We start from the raw sequence: 25338 nt of genomic DNA on the forward strand, positions 1-25338 counted from the left end.
TGAGTAATTATTGTAATAACCAGCTATCGCACTGTAATAACTGCAATAACAACCTGGGTCTGTAATTATACTGAATAAAAATATGAGTGCAACAATTTCAAAGATTTTAGAGTTAACGGTTCATATAAGGAAATCAGTCAATTGAAATGAATTAATTAAGCCCTAATCTATGGATTTCACATGACTGGGAATACACATATGCATCTGTTGGTCACAGATACCTTTAAAAAAAAAGTAGGGGTGTAGATCAGAAAACCAGTCAGTATCTGGTGTGACCACCATTTGCCTCATGCAGCGCAACACATCTATTTCGCATAGAGTTGATCAGGCTGTTGATTGTAGCCTGTGGAATGTTTTCCCACTCCTCTTCAATGGTTGTGTGAAGTTGCTGGATATTGGCGGGAACTGGAACATGCTGTCGTACACGTCGATCCAGAGCATCCCAAACATGCTCAATGGGTGACATGTCTGGTGAGTATGCAGGGTATGGAAGAACTGGGACATTTTCAGCTTCCAGGAATTGTGTAAAGATCGTTGCGACATGGGGCAGTGCATTATCATGCTGAAACATGAGGTGATGGTGGCAGACTAATGGCAAGAAAATGGGCCTCAGGATCTCGTCACGCTATCTCTGTGCATTGCCATTGATAAAATGCAACTGTGTTTGTTATCCGTAGCTTATGCCTGCCCATACCATAACCTCACCACCACCATGGGGTACTGTTCACAACATTGACATCAGCAAACCGCTCGCCCACACAACGCCATACACGTGGTCTGCGGTTGTGAGGCCAGTTGGACGTATTGCCAAATTCTCAAAAAATACAGAGGCAGAGAAATGAACATTCAATTCTCTGGCAACAGCTCTGGTGCACATTCCTGCAGTCAGCATGCCAATTGCATGCTACTTCAAAACTTGAGACATCTGTGACATTGTGTTGTGTGACAAAACTGCACATTTTAGAGTGGCCTTTTGTCCCCAGCACAAGGTGCACCTGTGTAATGATCATGCTGTTTAATCAGCTTCTTGATATGCCAGCCCTTTCAGGTGGATGGATTTTCTTGGCAAATGAGAAATGCTCACTAACAGGGATGTAAACAAATTTGTGCACATTTCAGAGAAATATTTGTGTGTGTATGGAACATTTCTGGGATCTTTTATTTCAGCTCATGAAAGATGGGAGCAACACTTTACATGTTGCGTTTATATTTTTGTTCAGTGTATATCAGTTATTTCAACCATATGACAAGATTGGTGAAATTGAAGACAGGTGTGGATCCAACAGAATAAGCAATAGAACTCCCATGAACAGTTTGATGTTTAACACCATTTATTTTGATTAGTTACAAAAACATAAATAAAATCAACAATTGAATTAGTTACAATATTACAGAGGTTAAATCACCAGAAACATATGTTTTATTTCTAGGTTTTTGTATTTAAATGTCCTTCTAAATCATTGGTTCTCAGTCAGGTGTAATATCAGGACAAGTGTGTGTTAGATGAGCCCAATGGCCTAAAGGTAGTCTAGGCCTACCTCTTGACGGTGTTTCATTGTTTGTCCAGTGAATCAAGTTTCTGTAGAGATAAAAACAAGTTGATACAGTATATCTCTATGATTAGAACCATACTGACAAAACCTCTCACAATTGAAACATGATGTAGCTATTACTCTGTTTCAACACAAAGTCTGAGAGGAATAGAATATATCCTGGGGGGACTCCAACAGAGATAAGAAGCAATGTTTCTAGTGTCAGATAACCTCAGATATATTTTAAAATACTGATCAGAAGAACACGACTTTACATTTTGTACAACCCCATTTCAAAATACAAAAATAATATTTTTTTCCTTTAGATTACATTTTGGTAACACATCAGGGCGAGTTCCACATTTCCTTTTCATGAATATCATCAAAGCTGTGACATATGGTCAACATGTTAGTATTGACTTGACAGCACAGTAACTTCCTCCCCTCTACTAATAATATTAAACTATATTACTGTGAAAATGTGGGTTGTCTCATAAAAATAAAACATAAATACTGAAAACCATTATGTTAAACTATATATTCATATGCAATTGGTAAAGTGTTTAGTTTGTGAACAACTATAAGCACCAACTGTTTTAGCTCCCCAAAAAGAATTTGAATGTTTTGTTTTTCCTCCTTCCACTTTCAGTAGTTTTCAGCTCACTTTTAAGCAGTCTTTCACATATGCTCTCTTTGCTGTGGGAAAAACTCTCTATCATTATACATTTAAATAAAAACAGAAATACTGCATTAACTATAAAACTTATAGTACCAAGTAAGCTTTCAGAAAATGTATTTATCAATGGTCAAATTTGTATGTATAGCTAAATGCAATGATGATTGTACTGTATCTCATTTCCCATGTGCATCCCTGTATCTGTCACTCACTGGAGTAAGTTGAGAAATGGAAGTCAGTAAACCTTTTGCTGTGTTCATGCAGCACTTAACAGATCCTTCTAGTCGAATTTACAAAAGAGTAATTCACACGTAAAATAACTTGTTAAGGACAAAAATGTTCACTAATAATTAAATCCAGAAAAAGTACTCTGTCTTGACAAATAGCCCAGTGAGGCTCTCACAATGCTGTCTAACAACAATTTTTTTTAATTACACTTTTTTAATTGAACCTTTATTTAACTAGGCAAGTCAGTTAAGAACAAATTCTTATTTACAATGACACGCTGGGCCAATTGTGCGCCGCCTTATGGGACTCCCAATCACAGCCGGTTGTGATACAGCCTGGATTCGAACCAGGGTGTCTGTAGTGTCACCTCTAGCACGGAGATGCAGTGCCTTAGACCGCTGCGCCACTCGGGAGCCCTAAAGCCATGTCCCAAATGGTACCCTACTTTACAAGATTAGGGTGCCATTTGGGACGCACCGTATAACTATGGACTTTATGGGTCCGAGCGCCACTCACATAACTGACTTCTTTGACGTCTTGAGGAGGGACAGAACCAATACATGATGGGCTCTATAGGTAAACAATCTGGTACAGTAACAACTAATGTGAGAGTCTGCTTTTATGGAAGTAGTGGGGATTCGATTTGTGATGCAGTGCAGCAATATTACAAAGCTTTTGTCACACAAAAGAAAACAGTCACACACACACACAGTAAAGTATAAATTCTAAAAGGCAATATGAGGACAGCCCATATACAGTTGGTTTCCCCATTCCATAAAATGACTTGGCAGTTTGTTTTCTTATCAGTTTTCCTTGTATGACACCTTTGATATGCAGGGTAGCGATTGGTAGTGAGGAAATTCAACATTTCCCTAAAACAAATTGATTCTAGCTCAAATAAAACAGATTTATTTCTGATCAATAAATTACCTCAGTTTGTTGTTGTGCACAGCAGCAGACGTGAGAAATATAAGCACAAGTGCAAGCAGATTGCAGACAAGTCAAGGTACATTGTAGCCGTAAGGTCATGCAGTCTTAGTGTTTTGATGAGTGTTTATTCAATGAAAGCTCACTGAACATATTCATCAATTAAATCAAAATATCAGCATATATTGATCACAATTTCATCATGTTACTCAACATGTTATTTAAAATCTTCTTTAATCTACTGATTGACACTTTTTATCAATGTAAAAAATTATAATCCACAAAGTACATGCCTTGCCCGTGCACTACACTGTACAACAGTGTGCTTAGTGGCATTGTGGTAGTGATAATAGCCAGGTAGCACCACTATTACCATGCTCTGTGGTGTTACTGTAACATGCTGTTGTTGCACCTACTTTATATCTCATTGGTAGCCTGTTGAAACATTTGTGCTATACTGTAAGAGGTCAGTTAATGCGTAAATGTTTGGTTGGTTGTTAACGTGCTTCTACAAAATGATTTGGTTAAACGCCACCACAGACAAAATCAGGACATCACAGGATGATACAATTTAGATGACAGTTACTAATTGCACTTTTAAAATTCATAGTCCTTTTCGATATAAGTAAGCATTGACAAATAAAAACAACAAAAAATATATGTCAATGCATAATAATGTGAATGTTTTGTGTTCCTTCATGTCTCAGCTTGGGAGGAAGAGTTCTGGGTCAAACTTAGTTGGATTTTAAAAATAACATGGCTGTTACTTGGTGTCAAAACACACAAGGAATATGTACTGAGGAAATCAATGTCAACACAAACACGCACACACACACACACACACACAAATACACACAGTACCTAATTTTGTACATCTCAAACACACCAGTATCATGACCCCCCCCCACAGTTCCATATTGCCCTCTGTCTCTACATACTCTGTCTACATAGACTCAACCATCTCTCACATTCACTTCCCATCTCATCTTTACAAATATAATGGCGTCCATTTTGTCATTGTCAGACGTTACCTCTCATAACATAAACACTCTCAAACTTTCATGGTTTTTGCACATCCATCATCTCCATCTTTTTTTCTACTTCCCTCGTTCCATCCTAATCCAACTCACTCTTCCCCTCTCATTTTCTTTTTACTGCTGTCCCAGAGGAAGAGTGGAGGTTGGGGGCGTGGGGTGAAGTTTGGCACTGGATGGTCGAGCAGCAGCAGAGCAGGAGGAGGAGCAGGAGGAAGAGGAGGAGGAGCAGAAGCACAATGTCCCCCCGGGGCCACCGGGGGCAGATGCAGCAGGAGCAGCGCCAGTGTCTATGGGCTCCACTACCGCATTGTTGCTAGACCCAGGAATCAGACACTCAGGCTGAGCTAGGGCCAACTGAGACGACGGGGACACCTGGGAAGGCAACAGAGGTTTATTCTGATTCGGAGGTGGGGCTACTACACCTAAATGGGGCTGCTGGGGTATCTGTTGTTGCCCTGTCTGTGGCTCTACGGGAGACAGGGACTGAGACAGTAGTGGAGTCTGGATTAGGGGCTGTATCTGTAATGGGTGAGTAGGCTGGGCTTGCTGGAGATGTAAACTTTGCTGCAGCTGAGGGACTGGAGGCATGTGTGTTTGTTGTTGGGGTCCTGGTGGTCCCCCCACCCCGCTCCACTGGCTCAGGCTCCCCCCAGTGGTGTACTGAGCTGGGGTTGGAGCAGTGAGGCTGGAGGGGGCTGGAGAGGCCTGGGGGTTCAGTGGCGCCACAGGGAACCAACCAGGAGGAGCCACCTGGAAGGAAGACATCACTAATGTGACACACAATAACTACATCCAACGGTTTTTGGTAGCTTGCAGTCATACACTGAATTGTACAAAAATGTACAAGCGTGTACACAATACATTGGCAATGGAATACTGTACATGGGCAATAAATACACATGCACTGTATACGTATAGGTCACGTGAGGCCTGGTGCGTTACCTCTGTGGCCTGTGGCCACCCTCCCAACTCCTGCACCTGCTGAATCTGCTTGATCTGATTGAGCGAGGGCTTGGGAGTGGCGGGACCCACTGTCTCCTTCGTCCAATCATCAACCAGTCTGTGCAAGTCATCTGTGAACATGCTCTTTCTGGCACCCTGGGAGGGAGGACTGTGGTCTGAGAAGAGAGAAAGGGAAGATAATCAATCAAACACTACTTATTCAGAGGAAGAGTTAGGTTTCGGTGAAACCATTACCTCTTTTGGTAGTCAGTAGGGTGGTTTGTTCTGGGTTGCAGTATGGCGGCAGTTTTCTCTGTTCTCCCCCTGAGAAACTACTGGACTGTTGTATACCTTCAGCAGAGACAACAGAGTCAGATATCACATATATCACGTTCAGTGGGAGAGAGATGATCGAGAGAGAGGGAGGGAAAGATAAAACGGAGAGCGAGAAGACAGAAAGAGAGAAGACCGAGGGAGAGAGAGAGAAATACACAGATCAAGACTGAAAGACCGAGAGTAGACCCAGAAAGAGAGATTGGTTACCGGGGTGACCAGCGAGTCCATTGTTGTCCATGTGGGAGTGGGGTCTGGGCCGGAGCTTGGCTTTGGCCGGCCTGGGCCTGCGGGGGGAGAGGGCTGGGGACCCTGAGGGGAAGGGTGGGGTGCGGGGCAGGGTTTGCCGGTGGTCTTTGAGGGAGCGCAGCTGTCTGTACAGCTCCTGGAGCTCTCTGTTCTGCTGAGTGTGGAGGGACACCACCTCCTTGATGTGCCTGGGGAAGAGAGGTAAAATACAGGGGGAGGAATGGAGGAGGGAGACGTGAAGAGAATGGGGTTTGGGAGATCATTAATGGCAGAGCGACAGAGTTGAGGAGGAGGGAAGAGTGATATGTTGAGAATGTAGACAGGCAGGGATGGAATGGAGTGGGTGGGTGGGAGAAAGAGTACAAATTGGTCAGTCAATATAGAAGAAACATCAACATGTTGAATAATACTGAAAATAAACCCTGTCCCTTTTTTCTCCACCGTCTCCCAGATGGGTCATTGACTGCACAAAATGAATTCCCAATAAACAAGGTATTCTATTGTTTCATCTCACTTCTCTCTCAGCGTGTGCAGCTCCTTCCTCAGGTCTTCATCCTCCATCTCACTCTCCTCATCATCGCTACTGCCCAGGGGAGAATGACCATGCCCGTGACCATGTCCTCGGGGTGGGTGGCTCAGTGCTGGAGTCCTCTTCCCCTCCTCCCTCTCTCCCTCCTTCCCTCGGGTCCTCCTCCTCTCTCTCTCCAGGTCAGGAGACACAGGGGAGCTGTCCGTCAGTTCTTTCTGGGCCTCCGTCTGGGTCACAGAGAAGCGCCCCACTTTCCTGTGGCTGCTGCCCGTACCGCAGGCTGCCTCCTTGGGGGGAGAGGCCTCAGGGGGCTGGGGCACTGGGGTGACCTGGGGAAAATACAAAGTGGGAGTCATTAAGTTTGTGTGTGTTCCTCCTCCTCCTCCAGCACATTCTGATATTTAACCAGGAATTGATTATCAGGAAGTTCTAGGCACTTAATAGATCTGAAAGAATTGAATAGGCCTGGTAGTAGTAACATCGTGTCCTCTCGTACACTGTGAGGCTATTTTCCCATATTGCTTACAGCTACCTATCTAATCTTTTCAGAACTACACAAGTGTCTAGAGTCTGTTTCGTACCTGAAATCGTCCCTTGAGTGAGTGGAGAGGGTTGGAGGAAGCGCCCTCTCTCTCCTCTCTGACTGCCTGACTGCCACTAGAGTGACAGTCTGGTAAAAAGAGGGGGAATGAAAAACAACAGGGGGGGAGAGAGGAGGACATAGAGAGACAAGGACACGGAGACAGAGACACACATGGGTATAGATACAGACGTGAGGACAAGGTAGATAGACAAACGCACAGAAATAGGCACACACAGAGGGGTATACCGACAAGCACAGGGATAAGACGTGGACATAGACACCACAAACACAGAAAAACAGAGTTAAAGATCATTAAATCCCATGACATCACATTATCAGACAGCAACCCTGTGACTACACAAAAAAGTATTCTATTGTAGACAAGCTTACAGTTCATGGGAATATGTGTGTGACATTACATTGATTTAGAAAACTATAGCATTTTTATAATGTTTTGCTGTCCTTTTCTTACAGTGACAGGAATAAGCATAAAAACGTCATTGTGATAAAGATAACTTAAAAATAACATCTACAGTAAAAACATGCTTAAATAAGCATAACGTTATGGGGTGTGGGGAGGGTTGGTATATACTGTAGGTCAGTAATTAATATTCACATATCAAAGACATGAGATAGAAATGCATTTTAGGGAGGGGTCAGTTAGTTGAATGTATGCATCAGTATACTGTACCCCCCCACCACACACACACACACACACACAGTGTACCTGTACCATATCAGACCCCACACACTAACATCACATGTCAATCTGGATGAATGAATTGATCAACAATGTAGATTAAAAGTGATGTTGTCATTTGTGGTATATGATATCTGGAGGTTTTCTAAACAGAATGTGTGTATATGAATATGTTGCATCATTTGAGATATCAATGTAAAAATGTACAGCTTGGCATGAATGCTGCTGATGTTATGGTATTACACATTATGTATGATAGTACATCACCATATACAGTTGAAGTCGGAAGTTTACATACACCTTAGCCAAATACATTTAAACTCAGATTTTCACAATTCCTGACATTTAATCCTAGTAAAAATTCCCTGTGTTAGGTCAGTTAGGATCACCACTTTATTTTAAGAATGTGAAATGTCAGAATAATGGTAGAGAATGATTTAGTTCAGCTTTATTTCTTTAATCACATTCCCAGTGGGTCACAAGTTTCAATTAGTATTTGGTAGCATTGTCTTTAAATTGTTTAACTTGGGTCAAACGTTTCAGGTAGCCTTCCACAAGCTTCCCACAATAAGTTGGGTGAATTTTGGCCCATTCCTCCTGACAGAGCTGGTGTAACTGAGTCAGGTTTGTAGGCCTCCTTGCTCGCACACGCTTTTTCAGTTCTGCCCACACATTTTCTATAGGATTGAGGTCAGGGCTTTGTGATGGCCACTCCAATACACTGACTTTGTTGTCCTTAAGCCATTTTGCCACAACTTTGGAAGCATGCTTGGGGTCATTGTCCATTTGGAAGACTCATTTGCGACCAAGCTTTAACTTCCTGCCTGATGTCTTGAGTTGTTGCTTCAATATATCCACATAATTTCCCTTCCTCATGAGCCATCTATTTTGTGAAGTGCACCAGTCCCTCCTGTAGCAAAGCACCCCCGCAACATGATGCTGCCACCCCCGTGCTTCACGGTTGGGATGGTGTTCTTCGGTTTGCAAGCCTCCCCCTTTTTCCTCCAAACATAACAATGGTCATTATGGCCAAACAGTTCTATTTTTGTTTCATCAGACCAGAGGACATTTCTCCAATAAGTAGGATCTTTGTCCCCATGTGCAGTTGCAAACCGTAGTCTGGCTATTTTATGGCAGTTTTGGAGCAGTGGTTTCTTCCTTGCTGAGCGGCCTTTCAGGTTATGTCAATATAGGACTCGTTTTACTGTGGATATAGATACTTTTGTACCTGTTTCTTCCAGCATCTTCACAAGATCCTTTGCTGTTGTTCTGGGATTGATTTGCACTTTTCGCACTAAAGTACGTTCATCTCTAGGAGACAGAACGCGTCTCCTTCCTGAGCGGTATGACGACTATGTGGTCCCATGGTGTTTATACTTGAGTACTATTGTTTGTACAGATGACCGTGGTACCTTCAGGCGTTTGTAAATTTCTCCCAAGGATGAACCAGACTTGTGGAGGTCTACAATTGATTTCTTTTGATTTTCCCATGATGTCAAGCAAAGAGGCACTGAGTTTGAAGGTAGGCCTCGAAAAACATCCACAGAGACACCTCCGATTGACTCAAATTATGTCAATTAGCCTAACAGAAGCTTCTAAAGCCATGACATAATTTTCTGGAATTTTACAAGCTGTTTAAAGGCACAGTCAACTTAGTGTATGTAAACTTCTGACCCACTGGAATTGTGATACAGTGAATTGTACAGTTGAAGTCGGAAGTTTACATACACTTAGGTTGGAGTCATTCAAACTCGTTTTTCAACCACTCCACAAATTTCTTGTTAACAAACTATAGTTTTGGCAAGTTGGTTAGGACATCTACTTTGTGCATGACACAAGTAATTTTTCCAACAATTGTTTACAGACAGATTATTTCACTTATAATTTACAGTATCACAATTCCAGTGGGTCTGATTACATACACTAAGTTGACTACCTTTAAACAGCTTGTAAAATTCCAGAAAATGATGTCATGGCTTTAGAATATTTAGTTAGGCTAATTTACAAAATTTGAGTCAATTGGAGGTGTACCTGTAGATGTATTTCAAGGCCTACCTTAAAACTCAGTGCCTCTTGGGACCACGCAGCCGTCATACCGCTCAGGAAGGAGAAGCGTTCTGTCTCCTAGAGATGAATGTACTTTGGTGCGAAAAGTACAACTCAATCCCAGAACAAAAGTAAAGGACCTTGTGAAGATGCTGGAGGAAACAGGTACAAAAGTATCTATATCCATAGTAAAACAAGCCCTAAATCGACATAACCTGAAAGGCAGCTCAGCAAGGAAGAAGCCACTGCTCCAAAACCGCCATAAAAAAGCCAGACTACGGCTTGCATCTGCACATCGGGACAAATATCCTACTTTTTGGAGAAATGTCCTCTGGTCTGATGAAACAAAAATGGAACTGTTTGGCCATAATGACCATCGTTATGTTTGGAGGAAAAAGGGGGAGGCTTGCAAGCCGAAGAACACCATCCCAACCGTGAAGCACGGGGGTGGCAGCATCATGTTGTGGGGGTGCTTTGCTGCAGGAGGGACTGGTGCATTTCACAAAATAGACGGCATCACTAGGAAGGAAAATTCTGTGTATATACTGAAGCAAAATCTCAAGACATCAGTCAGGAAGTTAAAGCTTGGTCGCAAATGGGTCTTCCAAATGGAAAATGACCCCAAGCATACTTCCAAAGTTGTGGCAAAATGGCTTAAAGACAACAAAGTCAAATTATTGGAGTGGCCATCACAAAGCCCTGACCTCAATCCCATAGAAAATCTGTGGGCAGAACTGAAAAAGTGTGTGCGAGCAAGGAGGCTTACAAACCTGACTCAGTTACACCAGCTCTGTCAGGAGGAATGGGCCAAAATTCAACCAACTTATTGTGGGAAGCTTGTGGAAGGCTACCCGAAACGTTTGACCCAAGTTGAACAATTTTAAGGCAATGCTACCAAATACTAATTGACTGTATGTAAACTTCTGACCCACTGGGAATGTGATGAAAGAAATAAAAGGTGAAATAAATAATTCTCTCTACTAATATTCTGACATTTCACATTCTTAAAATAAAGTGGTGATCCTAACTGACCTAAGACAGGGAATTTTTACTAGGATTAAATGTCAGGAATTGTGATAAACTGAGTTTAAATTTATTTGGATAAGGTGTATGTAAACTTCAACTGTAAGTGAAATAATCTGTCTGTAAACAATTGTTGGAAAAATGACTTCTGTCATGCACTAAGTAGATGTCCTAACCGACTTGCCAAAACTATAGTTTGTTAACAAGAAATTTGTGGAGTGGTTTAAAAATGAGTTTTAATGACTCCAACCTAAGTGTATGTAAACTTCCGACTTCAACTGTATACACACATATGTAGAACAAGTGCACATACACTACATGTCCAAAAGTATGTGGACACCTGCTCGTCAAACATGTCATTCCAAACTCATGTGCATTCATATGGAGTTGGTCCCCCCCCTTTGCTGCTATTACAGCCTCCACTCTTCTGGGAAGGCTTTCCACTAGATGTTCGAACACTGCTGCGGGGACTTGCTTCCATTCAGCCACAAGAGCATTAGTGAGGTCGGGCACTGATGTTTGGTGATTAGGCCTTGCTCGCAGTCGTCGTTCCAATTGATCCCAATGGTGTTCGATGGGGTTGAGGTCAGGGTTCTGTGCAGGCCAGTCAAGTTCTTCCACACCGATCTTGAAAAAGCATTTCTGTATGGATCTCGCTTTGTCCACGGGGGCATTTTCATTCTGAAACAGGAAAGGGCCTTCCCCCAAACTGTTGCCACAAAGTTGGAAGCACAGAATCGTCTAGAATGTCATTATATACTGTAGCGTTAAGGTTTCCTTAAAGGCCTCCTGAGTGGCGCAGCGGTCTAAGGCACTGCATCACTAAAAATCCAGGTTCGATCCCGGGCTGTGTCACAACCGGCCGCGACCAGGAGACCGATTAGGCGAAGCACAATTGGCCCAGCATCGACTCCTTGTGACAGCCGGGCGCATGCAGTGTGTCAAGAAGCAGTGCGGCTTGGCGGGCTGGTGTTTCGGAGAACACATGGCTCTCGACCTTCGCCTCTCAAATCAAATCACTACATGGCCCCAAGTCCGTACAGGAGTTGCAGCGATGGGACAACACTGTAACTACCAATTGAATAACACGAAAATGGGGAGAAAAACAGGTAAAAAGTACCCAATTTTGTTTTTTAAATAAACAATAAAAATATTCCCTTAACTGGAACTATGGGGCCTTAATCCAAACCATGAAAAACATCCCCAGACCATTATTCCTCCTCCACCAAACTTTACAGTTGGCACTATGCATTCCGGCAGGTAGCGTTCTCCTGTTATCCGCCAAACTCAGATTCGTCTGTCGGATTGCCAGATGGTGAAGCGTGATTCATCACTCCAGAGAACGCATTTCCACTGGTCCAGAGTCTAATGGAGGCAAGCTTTACACCACTCCAGCCGAAGCTTGGCATGCGCATGGTGATTTTAGGCTGCTCGGGGCATGGAAACTAATTTCATGAAGATCCAGACAGTTCTTGTGCGGACGTTGCTTCCAGAGGAAATTTGGAACTCGGTAGTGACTGCTGCAACCGAGGACAGACAACTGTTACGCGCTACGCTCTTCAGCACTCGGCGGTCCCATTCTGTGAGCTTGTGTGGCTTACCACTTCACAGCTGAGTCGTTGTTGCTCCTAGACGTTTCCACTTCACAATAACAGCACTTACAGTTGACCGGGGCAGCTCCAGCAGGGCAGAAATTTGACAAACTGACTTGTTTGAAAGGTGGCATCCTATGACGGTGCCACATTGAAAGTCACTGAGCTCTTCAGTACGGGCCATTCTACTGCTAATGTTTGTCTATGGAGATTGCATGGCTGTGTGCTCAATTTTATACAACTGTCAGCATCGGGTGTGCCTGAAAAAGCCGAATCCACTCGTTTGGCCATGTAGTGTAAAATTAAAATAAACATAACTAAACTACAGTGAAACACACTAATACATACAAGAATAGCAGTCTGCTAAAACAATATAAGCTTATACTGTAAGCTTAACCTTACAAAAGCCTATGCAGGTAAGAAAGAAACAGTATATATATATATATATATATATATATATATATATATATATATATATATATATATATATACAGTACCAGTCAAAAGTGTGCAAAACTGTCATCAAGGCAAAGGGTGGCTACTTTGAAGAATCTAAAATGTAAAATATATTTTGATTTGTTTAACACTTTTTTGGTTACTACCTTATTCCATATGTGTTATTTCATCGTTTTGATGTCGTCACTATTATTCTACAGTGTAGAAAATAGTAAAAATAAAGTAAAACCCTGGAATGAGTAGGTGTGTCCAAACTTTTGACTGGTAGTGTAGTTACTTCTAAACCCTGTACTGTACAATGTGCACAATGTATAGTAAATTATGACTGTCATCATAATCTAGGATATCACATACAATACATAACATACTGACAAGCAAATGGCTCATGTAGAAAGTATTTTAAGGAATGTATTGCATCTAAATGTACTGCATACATATGCAGTGATTGCCATGGATTGCCATGACATGTGCCACGTGTGATTGTGAGCCCTGAAAGCATGGTATGTAAGTGAGCCCTGAAAGCATGGTAAGTACACGCCCCTACATATTTATTTGGACAGCAAACCTAAAACTTTTAATTTGCCTCTTTACTCCAGCATTTTGTATTTGAGATCAAATGTTTTATGAGGTGACTGTACAGAATGTCACCATGTGAGGGTATTTTCATACAAATAAAAAGGTGACATTCTGTACAGTTGCATCATATAAAACATTTGATCTCAAATGCTGGAGTATAGAGCCAAATTAAAAGTTTGAGCTTCACTGTCCAAATAAATACGTAGGGGAGTGTTTGGGTGTACATTATGTGTGTGTCCTTGAACTGTGGTGTATGTGCGAGTGTGTGGGGTGCTCTTAGCTACTCTGTGCCAGCAGGTGGGGTGGTTGGTGTGGTGAGGGCAGTGTTTGGTGTGTAGGCACTGACTGGGCAGTGGCCTACAGAGCAGACAGTGGGGTGGGGCTGTGGTGGGCATCCTAGCTCGGGGGCTGCAGATCCAGGTGCACCTCCGGAGTTACAGTAGTAAGCTCATCTGCACCACGGACATATCACCCTCCTGATGATGCCCGTCTCTTCCCTCCTTCCTTCCTACACTCTGTACCATTTTCCTCCTCATCCCCCCTTCTCTGGCTCCTCTTCTCTATGCTTCTTTCCACTATTCCAGCCTCATGCCAAGGGTGAGTTATCCCCCATGCAAACAAAAAAAGATTGCCAAAATAAATTTAGTAAAGCCATTCTCCAAAACAAATGAATCCAAACGAGTAGTGTATCATGTAGTGATATCATCGACATGACACTATACAACAAAGACAATAACATTACAATAGATACAATTACAGTTACTAATTACTTGTTAAAGAATAAACAATCAAATAATTGCTGTCAAAGATGATCAGAAATAACACAACTAGGTTACACTAAACATACTGTATCTACCCATTTGTATTTGAGATAAACACCCCCACCAACCAACATCCCATTCACCCTCTCTCGCTCTAAGATCACGCTACCTTGCTGGACTCTGGGCTTCTTGAACAAGCTTGCGGAGTGGCGCAGTTTGTACGCCCAGCTTTTGAATTTGCGAGTCCAGGATTTCTTGCTAACGGGATTTCTGATACTAGGACATGTCAGGTTTAGGCCAAAATATCCACCTCCTGCATTGTGCTGTGGCGGCGATCCAGGGCCCAGGGGGATGGGGTGCAGATTTGGGGGCCACGTAGTGACTTCTCCTGGGGTACTGGTGTCAGAGTGAGGGGGGGCAGCCTGGAGGGGTAGGGGGAGGGGATAGGTAACATAGCGACATGGTAAGAGTGGCTGCCAAAATCGGGGGTAGAGACACTCGGAGAGGAAAAACAAAAGAGATGCTGGAATATCATAAACTTACATAACAAGAACCGTAGCATTGAAAAAGACACTCATAAGAACAAGGCAATCGAAGTAGTGATCTTTACATAAGGTTTCAGGTAAAAGTCAATCAAACACTATTCAATGTTTCAATTCAACACCCAGATATGTGGACCTTACTTACAAAAACGGTGGGTTGTCCAGGGATAGGCGGGGGCCCGGCCGAGTCTCCGTGTGGGGAGGCAAGGAGGGAGGAGGCAAGGGAGGCGGAGGAGAGAGATGGGCCGGGCTGCTGCTCCACCGGGCTTGCTGGTGGAGCCTCCTCCCCCACTCCTCTCCCCCTTTCCAGGTCAGGAGAGGTGGAGGAGGAGCGGGAGGTGGTGGAGGAGGTGGTGGAGGAGGAGGAGTGAGGAGAGGTGTCTGAGGAGGACAACACGGGAGGAGGGAAGGAGGAGGGTTGGAGCGAGTGCGGCTCCGAGGATTCATCCCCTCCTGCCGATGTGGAGGCTGCTGACACTGCGGTGGCCCCTGCGGTAGAAGCCACAGCAGCTCCCCCCGTCACAGCTGCCCCACTACTATACTCCTGATACAACAAGTTCCTTAGCTTTTCATCCAGAGTCTTAATGCGGTTGTCTACAAACTCGATTTTGGGAGGGCCCTCGCTGTCCGACTCAGCCACAGAGGATGGTTGGACTGGGGATGGGGTCAGGGTGAGGGGCGGTAGGGGGGCATCGGAGGTTGTGTTAATGTTGAGGGGCAAAGGGGGCAGAGATACGTCTGAGGAGGGGTGTAGAGGGGCAGAGTGACTGCCTGTATCCTCCGTCACACTGTCCTCCTCTGTAGACCTCTCCCACTCTGACTGTTGTAATGACGGCTGCTTCTGGAGAGGAGGCTGCTGGGGCACCTGCTGCTGCTGAGGGTTAACCTCTTGTTGTTTTTGTTGTTGCTGCTGCTGCTGATGTTGCTGTACTAGTTGTTGTGTCGGTTCTAGAGGGAGTTGTTGAGCTTGCTGTTGTACCAGCGCCATGTTTAGTGGCTGTACTGATTGTTGTTGGACATACTGTTGGTTCACTGACAGCTGCTGTTGCTGTTGCTGTTGCTGCTGCTGCTGTTGCTGCTGTTGTTGCTGCTGCTGTTGTTGTTGCTGCTGCTGCTGCTGTTGTTGTTGTTGCTGCTGCTGCTGTTGCTGCTGCTGCTGTTGTTGTTGTTGCTGCTGTTGCTGCTGTTGCTGGAGCATTTGCTGTTGCTGCTGAATATGCAGTGCTTGTTGCAGAGCTAACTGTTGCTGATGCTGTGGCTGCAAGTCAATCGCTGCCTGTTGTTGTGAAATGACTGGTTGTTGTTGCTGTGGTGGTGGCAACTGGTGTAGCTGTTGCATGTGTAACTGTGCATTGTACTTTGCATTCTGCATTTGGACAGGCATTTGCAGAGTCTGTTGCTGTAGTGCCAGCGGCAACATCTCTGTCTGTGATTGCAGGGACATACACTGTTGTTGTAACGGCTCTGTGTGACTGAGCTGGGGCTGCAAATGTACCTCAGACTGCTGCTGTTGTTGTGGCTGTAGTTGTTGCAGCATCTGCAACTGTTGAATAGATTGTTGCAATGCGTGTTGCTGCTTCTGCTGCTGCAGTTGTATCTGCTCTTGGTACTCTTGCTGTTGTTGCTGTACCTGTTGGAGTTGCACAGTCTTCAGGTGTTGTTGTTGTTGTTCTAGGAGCGGTTGCTGCTGCTGTACCTGTTGCACTGTCTGGAGTTGCTGTTGTAACCGGACCTGAGGCTGAGCCTGGGCTGCCATGCACTGCATCTGAGGCAGAGTTTGTTGCTGCTGCTCCAGACCGGCACGGCTAACAGGAGGAGAGGCCACGGCTGCAGCCACAGCCACTGGAGGTTGGATTGAGCCAGTGGATGAGTGGTCCCCTCCAGACACACACTGTCCTAGGGTGACCACCTTTACTACATCACCCAGGCTTGGTCCTTGGCCCTGGCTCACCATAGAGCCCCCACTAGTAGCTGGGGAGGTCAGAGCTTCAGTTGGAGAGGGGGTGTTAGTGGGTGCGATGGTGGCAGAAGCAGCTACCATGGTAGGGACTGGGAGGTTGGCAGCGGTGGTTGGGATGGTGGATGTTGCTGTGGTGGCACTGGAAGTTTGGTTAATGGAAGCCTGCAGGTCTAGGCCTAGACCAGCCGAGGCAGCGGGGACTGGGTGTGGGACTGAGGCAACAACTGCACTAGCGAGACTAGAAGTCAGGGCAGAAACCCTACTGTCAGAGGCAGCAGAGGCAGTCGTGTCAGGAGCGGGGGCAGCAGGGGCTGGGGGGGCAGACATGGAGGCAGGGGCAGAAACGGTGGAGGCGGAGGTGGAGGCAGGGGGGGAGGAGGCGGTGGCAGGGACACACAGGGTGGACGTGGAGCGGGGAGGAGGAGAGGAGACCATTCCAGCGAAGGAGGAGTCCGATCTCTGGGATCCTCCGCCCCCCTCTAAAGTACGTCGACCAATCAGAGCACACAAGACCAGAGAGAGGAGGGACAGAGGTTTAGTTGGTGTTACTCAACAGACAGAGCCAAACACAGCTAAGCCGAGCCCAGCCGTACTACGCTGGCCTGGTTACGCTTCCACCATAGTTGTTGGAAAAGACAATGCAACAAGAAAATATTAAAACCAGCACATGGGAGAAGGGGTTGTAACATTTTCTGTACAGTGCATAGCCCACCTTTGGAGCAGGACACTAACTGCACAGGACAGTTCAGAAAATATTTCAACCCCTACTGTTTTCGGGGTGGGCTTGGTAGTGGGAAAAGGGTATTGCTGCCCTGTGTTAGAGTACTGCCCAGGTGTGTCTTTCATTAAGCAAATCATACTGTTACTGTACCTCTGTCAGTGTCTGTAGACTGGGGCACCCTGACCTCTCCGGTCGAGAGAGGTGGAGGGGTGGACGCTCCTCCCTGGCTGGACGTGGAGTCTCTGTGTCTGATGGTCTGGTTGATGAAGAACCTCCATCTGCGTACCGGAGACGACTGAGGCGCCCAGTCCACTGGAACATAAAATAATATATAAAAAGTCCCACTTTAAACTAACTATAACTTTCAAGGTTTCTTTAAACACTTTATAAAACCTATATAGATGTTTTGGAAATCATTCAGAATCATTAATAACGCTTTATCACAAGGAGCTGCACAACTGGCAGATAGAGAGAGAAATAATATAGAAAAGGTCCCACTTGAATGAACTATAACTTTACTTTCAAGGCTTAATGAAGCCTTCATAAACACTTTATAACCACATAGATCAGTGGTCACCAACCATTTCTGAGTCAAGATCACTTTAAATCAAAATGCAAGCCGAGATCTACTGCTGAGATTTTGTTTTAAACCTGACTTAAAAAATATAAGCCTATGCAACATTAACCAATCAAAAACAGTACTGTAGCAATGAGGTTTGTACAGTAGGCTATAGGCCCAATACATTATCACTGCATATTGGCTATGCTTGAGTTGCCCTGCCAATGTTGTTATTCCCAGATCATTTTAAAATTATACTTCAAAATTGTAGGTATATGAGCCCACTGGTAACAAACAGATCACTTGTTGTATTACTTGTGAGGCACAGCTGAGTGAGCATAATAAGCTTCTTTTTTTTACTGGAGTGATTGCCTGCATCTGATGGTCAGCCTGAGGAGAGGGAGGGAGCAGTGGTGGGGCTGCATCTCCCCAGACTCACCATCCCCTTCTCTCCGCTGAGAAAAGGGGACACAGTCTTCCAGTTAATAATGAAACTTAAGTCGCGCAGCATTATTTCAGCCTCATGCACCAATTCATGTTGTTACTCCTATGACCAGAGCAAGTGAAATATTCCTCGATATTAAAAAAGACACAAGCTGCTAATAATAACAACACAAGTTTATTGAAACACTTTGCTGTACTCATTGATTGCAGCTGCAGTGTTGGTTGTAGTGTGACTAGAAGGAGCGAACATGCATTTTATGGCTTATAAAACTGTTGAACAAAGTGTTGACAGTGCTGAATAACAACTTAAACATGAACTTACTCATAAAAACAGCAGCTCTTCTCTGTATTCATTGAGTCTCTCTCTAGTCATGCTTTTAAAAGTTTCGAAATCTCACATTATCAACTTTGCTGTGCATTCGAGCCTTCTTTTTACACTGTCGTGAGGAAACTGTGCAGACACGGTGATCTGAGCCATCTGATTGGTCAGTGGTAGGCCTATAGGTGCACTTGATTTGCTCTCTGGGCCTGCCGGGTAGGAGGAGTTCTACCTCAGACACATGAAATAGTTCAAAATGGGAACACTTCGCCTTCCTGATTCAGCGCTAGGGCTGCTGAATCAAGTGCACCTACAGCCAACAGCATGAAACAAATAAAAAAATAGGAACGCAAGGCGTAACGTTGTGTTTTTACAGAAATGTTTGGTGATCGACTAGCAATGGCTTGGAGATCGCCATCATGTTCGACCGGTTAGTGACCACGGACATCATTCATAATGCTTTAATCCTTTTGCCATCCTTTATAAAGGGGTAGCTCACTATTTTACAACAGGATGTTAGATGGTTCCTAACCCTGAAAGTAGTCTATGGGCCTGGAGAAATCATAATCCATGGTTTGTTTTCTTTAAACAGCCATTTCAAACTTCAGCTAACTTTAGCCACCACTAGCTAAAAATGTATGAAAGTGATAGGTGCATGTGACCAAACTCACCTGAAAACATATTTACTTAAAGATGATTTGGCAAAAAAGAAATAAAAACATGTTCACATGCCCCTATCACTACCATAGATGTATTTGCTAAATGTGGCTATACATAGCTGAAGTTTGTAATGGATGTTTAAAGAAAACCAAACCATGGATTACAATATCTCCTTGCCCATGGACTACTTTCCGGCTGAGGAACCATCTAACATCATGTTGTAAAATAGTGAGCTACTCCATTTGGCAAAGCACCAGATGTCATGACCATTTATAGTCCACTAGAAGACGGAGAGAGAGGGTATATAATTTCAATCGAACTGTGTAAAATGTTTGTTGCAATAAAATCAACTACGGAAATGTAAAAATAGACAATTATGCATTTATTTGATCTTATCTATCTATCTGACCTACATAGGGTCATATAGTATAGGAGGACTAGTGGGAAGGAGGGGGGTGAGTCCCAAATTGCACTCTATTCCCTATATAGTGCACTACTATTGACCAGGGCCCAAAGTGCATTCGGAAAGTATTCAGACCGCATCACTTTTTCCACATTTTGTTACGTTACAGCCTTATTCTGAAATTGATTAAACATTTTTTTCCCCCCTCATCAATCTACACACAACCACCTGATAATGAGAAAGCGAAAACAGGTTTTTAGAAATGTTTGCACATTTATAAAAAACAAAACAGAAATATCTTATTTACATAAGTATTCAGATCCTTTACTATGAGAGTCGAACTTGAGCTCAGGTGCATCCTGTTTCCATTGATCATCCTTGAGATGTTTCTACAACTTGATTGGAGTCCACCTGTGGTAAATTCAATTGATTGGACATGATTTGGAATGGCACACACCTGTCTATATAAAGGTCCCACAGTTGACTTTGCATGTCAGAGCAAAAGCCAAGCCATGAGGTCGAAGGAATTGTCCGTAGAGCTCTGAGAAAGGGTTGCGTCGAGGCACAGATCTGGGGAAGGGTACAAAAACATTTCCTGAGCATTGAAGGTCCCCAAGAACACAGTGGCCTCCATCATTCTTAAATGGAAGAAGTTTGGAACCACCAAGACTCATACTAGAACTGGCTGCCAGGCCAAACTGAGCAATCGGGGGAGAAGGTCCTTCGTCTGGGAGGTGAACAAGAACCTGATGGTCACTCTGACAGAGCTCCAGAGTTCCTCTGTGGAGACAGGAATACCTTCCAGAAGGACAACCATCTTCGTAGCACTACACCAATCAGGCCTTTATGGTAGAGTGGCCAGATGGAAGCCACCCCTCAGTAAAAGGCTCATGACAGACCGCTTAGAGTTTGCCAAAAGGCACTTAAAGGACTCTCAGACCAGGAGAAACAAGGTTGAAAGCAAGATTGAGCTCTTTGGCATAAATGTCAAGCGTCACATCTGGAGGAAACCAGGCACCGCTCATCACCTGGCCAATACCATCGCTACGGGGAAGCATGGTGGCGGCAGCATCACGCTGTGGGGATGTTTTTTAAGCACACACCCAAGGCAACACAGGAGTGGCTTCGGGACAAGTCTCTGAATGTCCTTGAGTGGCCCAGCCAAAGCACGTACTTGAACCAGATTGAACCTCTCTGGAGAGACCTGAAAATAGCTGTGCAGACAACCTGACAGAGCTTGAGTGTCATACCCAAGAAGACTTGAGGCTTTAATCACTGCCAAAAGGGCTTCAACAAAGTACTGAGGGAATGCTATGTAAATGCGATATTTCCGGTTTTTTTTTCATTAGCAAAAATGTCTAAACTTGTTTTTGCTTTGTTATTATGTGGTATTGTGTGTAGATTGAGGGGGAAAAAACGATTTAATCAATTTTAGAATAAGGCTGTAACATCACAAAATGTGGAAAATGTCAAGGGGTCTGAAAACTTTCCCAATAGTAGCTGCCATTTTGGACAAAGCCAGGGAGGAGGGAGGAGTAACTCACTTGCTGTGCCTGTTGGAGTGCTCACATGCAGCTGTTCCATAGATCCAGTCTGGACAGGCAACAGGAAAACACAGAACAGACGATGTTAACATACATACAGGCTGAATGACATTGTAATCAATCCAATTAGCTATGGTTGCTCCATTACATTAGCTATGGTAAGGGCCTCTGTATGTTCTCCATACACCATTACATTAGCTCTCTGAAGGTTCAGCGTTCACCATAACATAGGACATGGCTACTGACATATTGTTTCCATAACGGTAAGATAAGATTACCAGACAGACAGTACTTTACATGGACCTGTTTTCAAGGCACCATAATATGGAGATCAGGACATACTTTACCCCTGGCTGTACACTGTTCTGGGTTCAGTGTTTCAAACTGTATGTCTAAAGATTAAGAGTAGAACGGAGCCAAACAGACATTACATAAGTATATCGGAGCTGCGTCCCAAAAAGCATCCTATACGCTTTATATTGTACTACTTTTGACCATGTAGGGCAGGGGTTCTCAAACTTTTGGGGGCCCAGGACCTCTTTTGTGATAGCAAATTCTTCAGGGACCCCCTCATAATCATTAAAACATGTAATTAAATAAAAACCATACAATAAGTTTTACTATCACTTCGGCATGGCTGGACGAACCAAGTCTCAGGCCCAGGGAAGGAACATTTTAAAAGCCAGCCTCTTGGCATCGGAGAGAAAAATGTGCTGTTTTCAAGCTAATTTCCTGCAATTCTACACATTTTGTCATTGGGCAGAGGGATTTTTTGTTGTTGTTGCAGCTGTAGAGCTAATATAATGCCATGAGGCAGAAAGAAAACTTTGCAGTTTTAAATCTTAACCTCTACTATTACAGTGAAAAAATATCATGCTATTGTTTGAGGAGAGCGCACAACAACAAAAGGCTTTTATCACGGTGACAGGTTTGATACATTCACCTCTGAAGGTAAATAATGTACTTACATTCAGTAATCTTGCTCTGATTTGTCATCCTGAGGATCCCAGAGATAAAAGGTAGCATAGTTTTGTTTGATAAAATCCATTTTTATATTCAAATGTAGGAACTGCGTTCTACAGTTTGAACCCCTGCTGTCTCTGGCCCCACAACCACCCTGCCCGGCCATCTAGATGTGTGAAGGTTAGTGTCTTTTCTGTAGGGAAGCTAATTATCCATCATGTATGACATTCCTGGGAGTGTATAAACTTACATTTTTTATTACCATTGCATTTTTGTATGTTCTCTATAGTTATGTACTTAAAAATGTATCAATTGACCAATTCGACTCATTTGGAATAACTCCTGGCAGACTTGATACAAAATATAGTGTAGTAATGTAATGCTTCACTGAATCAGTCTGAAACTTTGCACACACCCAGCTTCAATCTGGTGGCCAAAATCTAAATTGCGCCTAAACTCCTATCTGATTATATGGCCTTTCTCTTGCATTTCAAAGATGATAAATCTGTTAGAAATATTAATTTTTAAAAAGTATGTAATTGATAGATAGATATATATACATACAGTTGAAGTCAGAAGTTTACATACACTTAGGTTGGAGTCATTAAAACTAATCTTTCAACCACTTCACAGATTTCTTGTTATCAAACTATAGTTTTGCAAGTCGGTTAGGACATCTACTTTGTGCATGACACAAGTAATTTTTCCAACAATTGTTTACAGACAGATTATTTCACTGTATCACAATTCCAGTGGGTCAGAAGTTTACATACACTAAGTTGACTGTGCCTTTAAACAGCTTGGAAAATTCTAGAAAATGATGTTATGGCTTTAGAAGCTTCTGATAGGCTAATTGACATCATTTGAGTCAATTGGAGGTGTACCTGTGGATGTATTTCAAGGCCTACCTTCAAACTCAGTGCCTCTTTGCTTGACATCATGGGAAAATCAAAAGAAATCAGCCAAGACCTGAGAAAAATAATTGTAGACCTCCACAAGTCTGGTTCATCCTTGGGAGCAATTTCCAAATGCCTGAAGGTACCATGTTCATCTGTACAAACAATAGTAGGCAAGTATAAACACCATGGGACCACATAGCCGTCATAGTGCTCAGGAAGGAGATGCATTCTGTCTCCTAGAGATGAACGTACTTTGGTGCGAAAAGTGCAAATCAATTCCAGAACAACAGCAAAGGACCTTGTGAAGATTCTGGAGGAAACAGGTACAAAAGTATCTATATCCACAGTAAAACGAGTTCTATATCGACATAACCTGAAAGGCCGCTCAGCAAGGAAGAAGCCACTGCTCCAAAACTGCCATAAAAAAGCCAGACTACGGTTTGCAACTGCACATGGAGACAAAGATAGTACTTATTGGAGAAATGTCCTCTGGTCTGATGAAAAAAAATAGAACTGCTTGGCCATAATGACCATCGTTATGTTTGGAGGAAAAAAAGGGAGGCTTGTAAGCTGAAGAACACCATCCCAACCGTGAAGCACGGGAATGGCAGCATCATGTTGTGGGGGTGCTTTGTTGCAGGAGGGATTGGTGCACTTCACAAAATAGATGGCATCATGAGGGAAGGAAAATGATGTGGATATATTGAAGCAACATCTCAAGACATCAGTCAGGAAGTTAAAGCTTGGTCGCAAATGAGTCTTCCAAATGGACAATGACCCCAAGCATGCTTCCAAAGTTGTGGCAAAATGGCTTAAGGACAACAAAGTCAAGGTATTGGAGTGACCATCACAAAGCCCTGACCTCAATCCCATAGAAAATCTGTGGGCAGAACTGAAAAAGCGTGTGCGAGCAAGGAGGCCTACAAACCTGACTCAGTTACACCAGCTCTGTCAGGAGGAATGGGCCAAAATTCACCAAACTTATTGTGGGAAGCTTGTGGAAGGCTACCTGAAACGTTTGACCCAGGTTTAGACAATTTAAAGGCAATGCTACCAAATACTAATTGAGTGTATATAAATTTCTGTCCCACTGGGAATGTGATGAAAGAAATAAAAGCTGAAAGAAATCATTCTCTCTACTATTATTCTGACATTTCACATTCTTAAAATAAAGTGGTGATCCTAACTGACCTAGGACAGGGAATTTTTACTAGGATTAAATGTCAGGAATTGTGAAAAACTGAGTTTAAATGTATTTAAACTCCCTCCTCCTTCCCACTAGTCCTCCTATACTATAAGTGTATGTAAACTTCCGAATTGAACTGTATGTATGTATGTATGTATGTATGTATGTATGTATGTATGTATGTATGTATGTATGTATGTATTATACACACGCACACTACATGGCCTAAAGTATGTGGACACCCTTTCAAATTAGTGGATATGGCCATTTCAGCCACACCCGTTGCTGACAGGTGTATAAAATCGAGCACACAGTCATGCAATCACCATAGACAAATATTAGCAGTAGAATGGCCCGTACATGGCACCGTCATAGGATGCCACCTATTCTAACAAGTCAGTTCGTCAAATGTCTGCACTGCTAGAGCTGCCCCAGTCAGCTGTAAGTGCTGTTATTGTGAAGTGGAAACGTCTAGGAGAAACAACGGCTCAGCCAAGAAGTGGTAGGCTTGTACTGGACCGCAGAGTGCTGAAGCGCGTAAAAAATCGTCTGTCCTTGGTTGCAACACTCACTACCAAATTCTAAACTGAATCTGGACGCAACGTCAGCACAAGAACTGTTCGTCGGGAGCTTCATGAAATGGGTTTCCATGGCCGATCACCATGCACATGCCAAGCGTCGGCTGGAGTGGTGTAAAGCTCGCCGCCATTGGACTCTGGAGCAGTGGAAACATGTTCTCTGGAGTAACGAATCACGCTTCACCATCTGGCAGTCCGACGGACAAATCTGGGTTTGGCGGATGCCAGGAGAACGCTACCTGCCTCAATGCATAGTGCCAACTGTAAAGTTTGATGGAGGAGGAATAATGGTCTGCACTGTTTTTCATGGTTTGGGCTAGGCCCCTTAGTTCCAGTGAAGGGAAATCTTAACGCTATAGAATATAATGAC

The 25338-nt window shown here is 43.6% G+C and overlaps 1 protein-coding gene across 2 annotated transcripts in view; it reads right to left on the reverse strand.

The window, feature by feature from the left end:
* Positions 1–1308: 1308 nt before the first annotated feature.
* Positions 1309–25338, reverse strand: part of wnk3 (WNK lysine deficient protein kinase 3) — an 81300-nt gene continuing 57270 nt past the window's right edge. The window contains exons 16-25 of one of the 2 annotated variants that reach the window (XM_014135796.2): positions 21343–21391; positions 17564–17725; positions 14878–17171; positions 14501–14612; positions 7035–7123; positions 6439–6782; positions 5886–6112; positions 5598–5693; positions 5343–5518; positions 1309–5150 (exon numbers count right to left, since the gene is read on the reverse strand). In XM_014135796.2, the coding sequence (XP_013991271.2) occupies positions 4515–5150; positions 5343–5518; positions 5598–5693; positions 5886–6112; positions 6439–6782; positions 7035–7123; positions 14501–14612; positions 14878–17171; positions 17564–17725; positions 21343–21391 (4185 nt within the window). In that variant the 3' untranslated portion in view covers positions 1309–4514. Of the gene's footprint in view, positions 5151–5342; positions 5519–5597; positions 5694–5885; positions 6113–6438; positions 6783–7034; positions 7124–14359; positions 14613–14877; positions 17172–17563; positions 17726–21342; positions 21392–25338 lie in introns of both variants that reach the window. The other variant, XM_014135795.2, reaches the window with a different exon arrangement.

Source organism: Salmo salar, chromosome ssa13, assembly GCF_905237065.1.
Source record: "Salmo salar chromosome ssa13, Ssal_v3.1, whole genome shotgun sequence".
NCBI classification, from domain to species: Eukaryota; Metazoa; Chordata; class Actinopteri; order Salmoniformes; family Salmonidae; genus Salmo; species Salmo salar.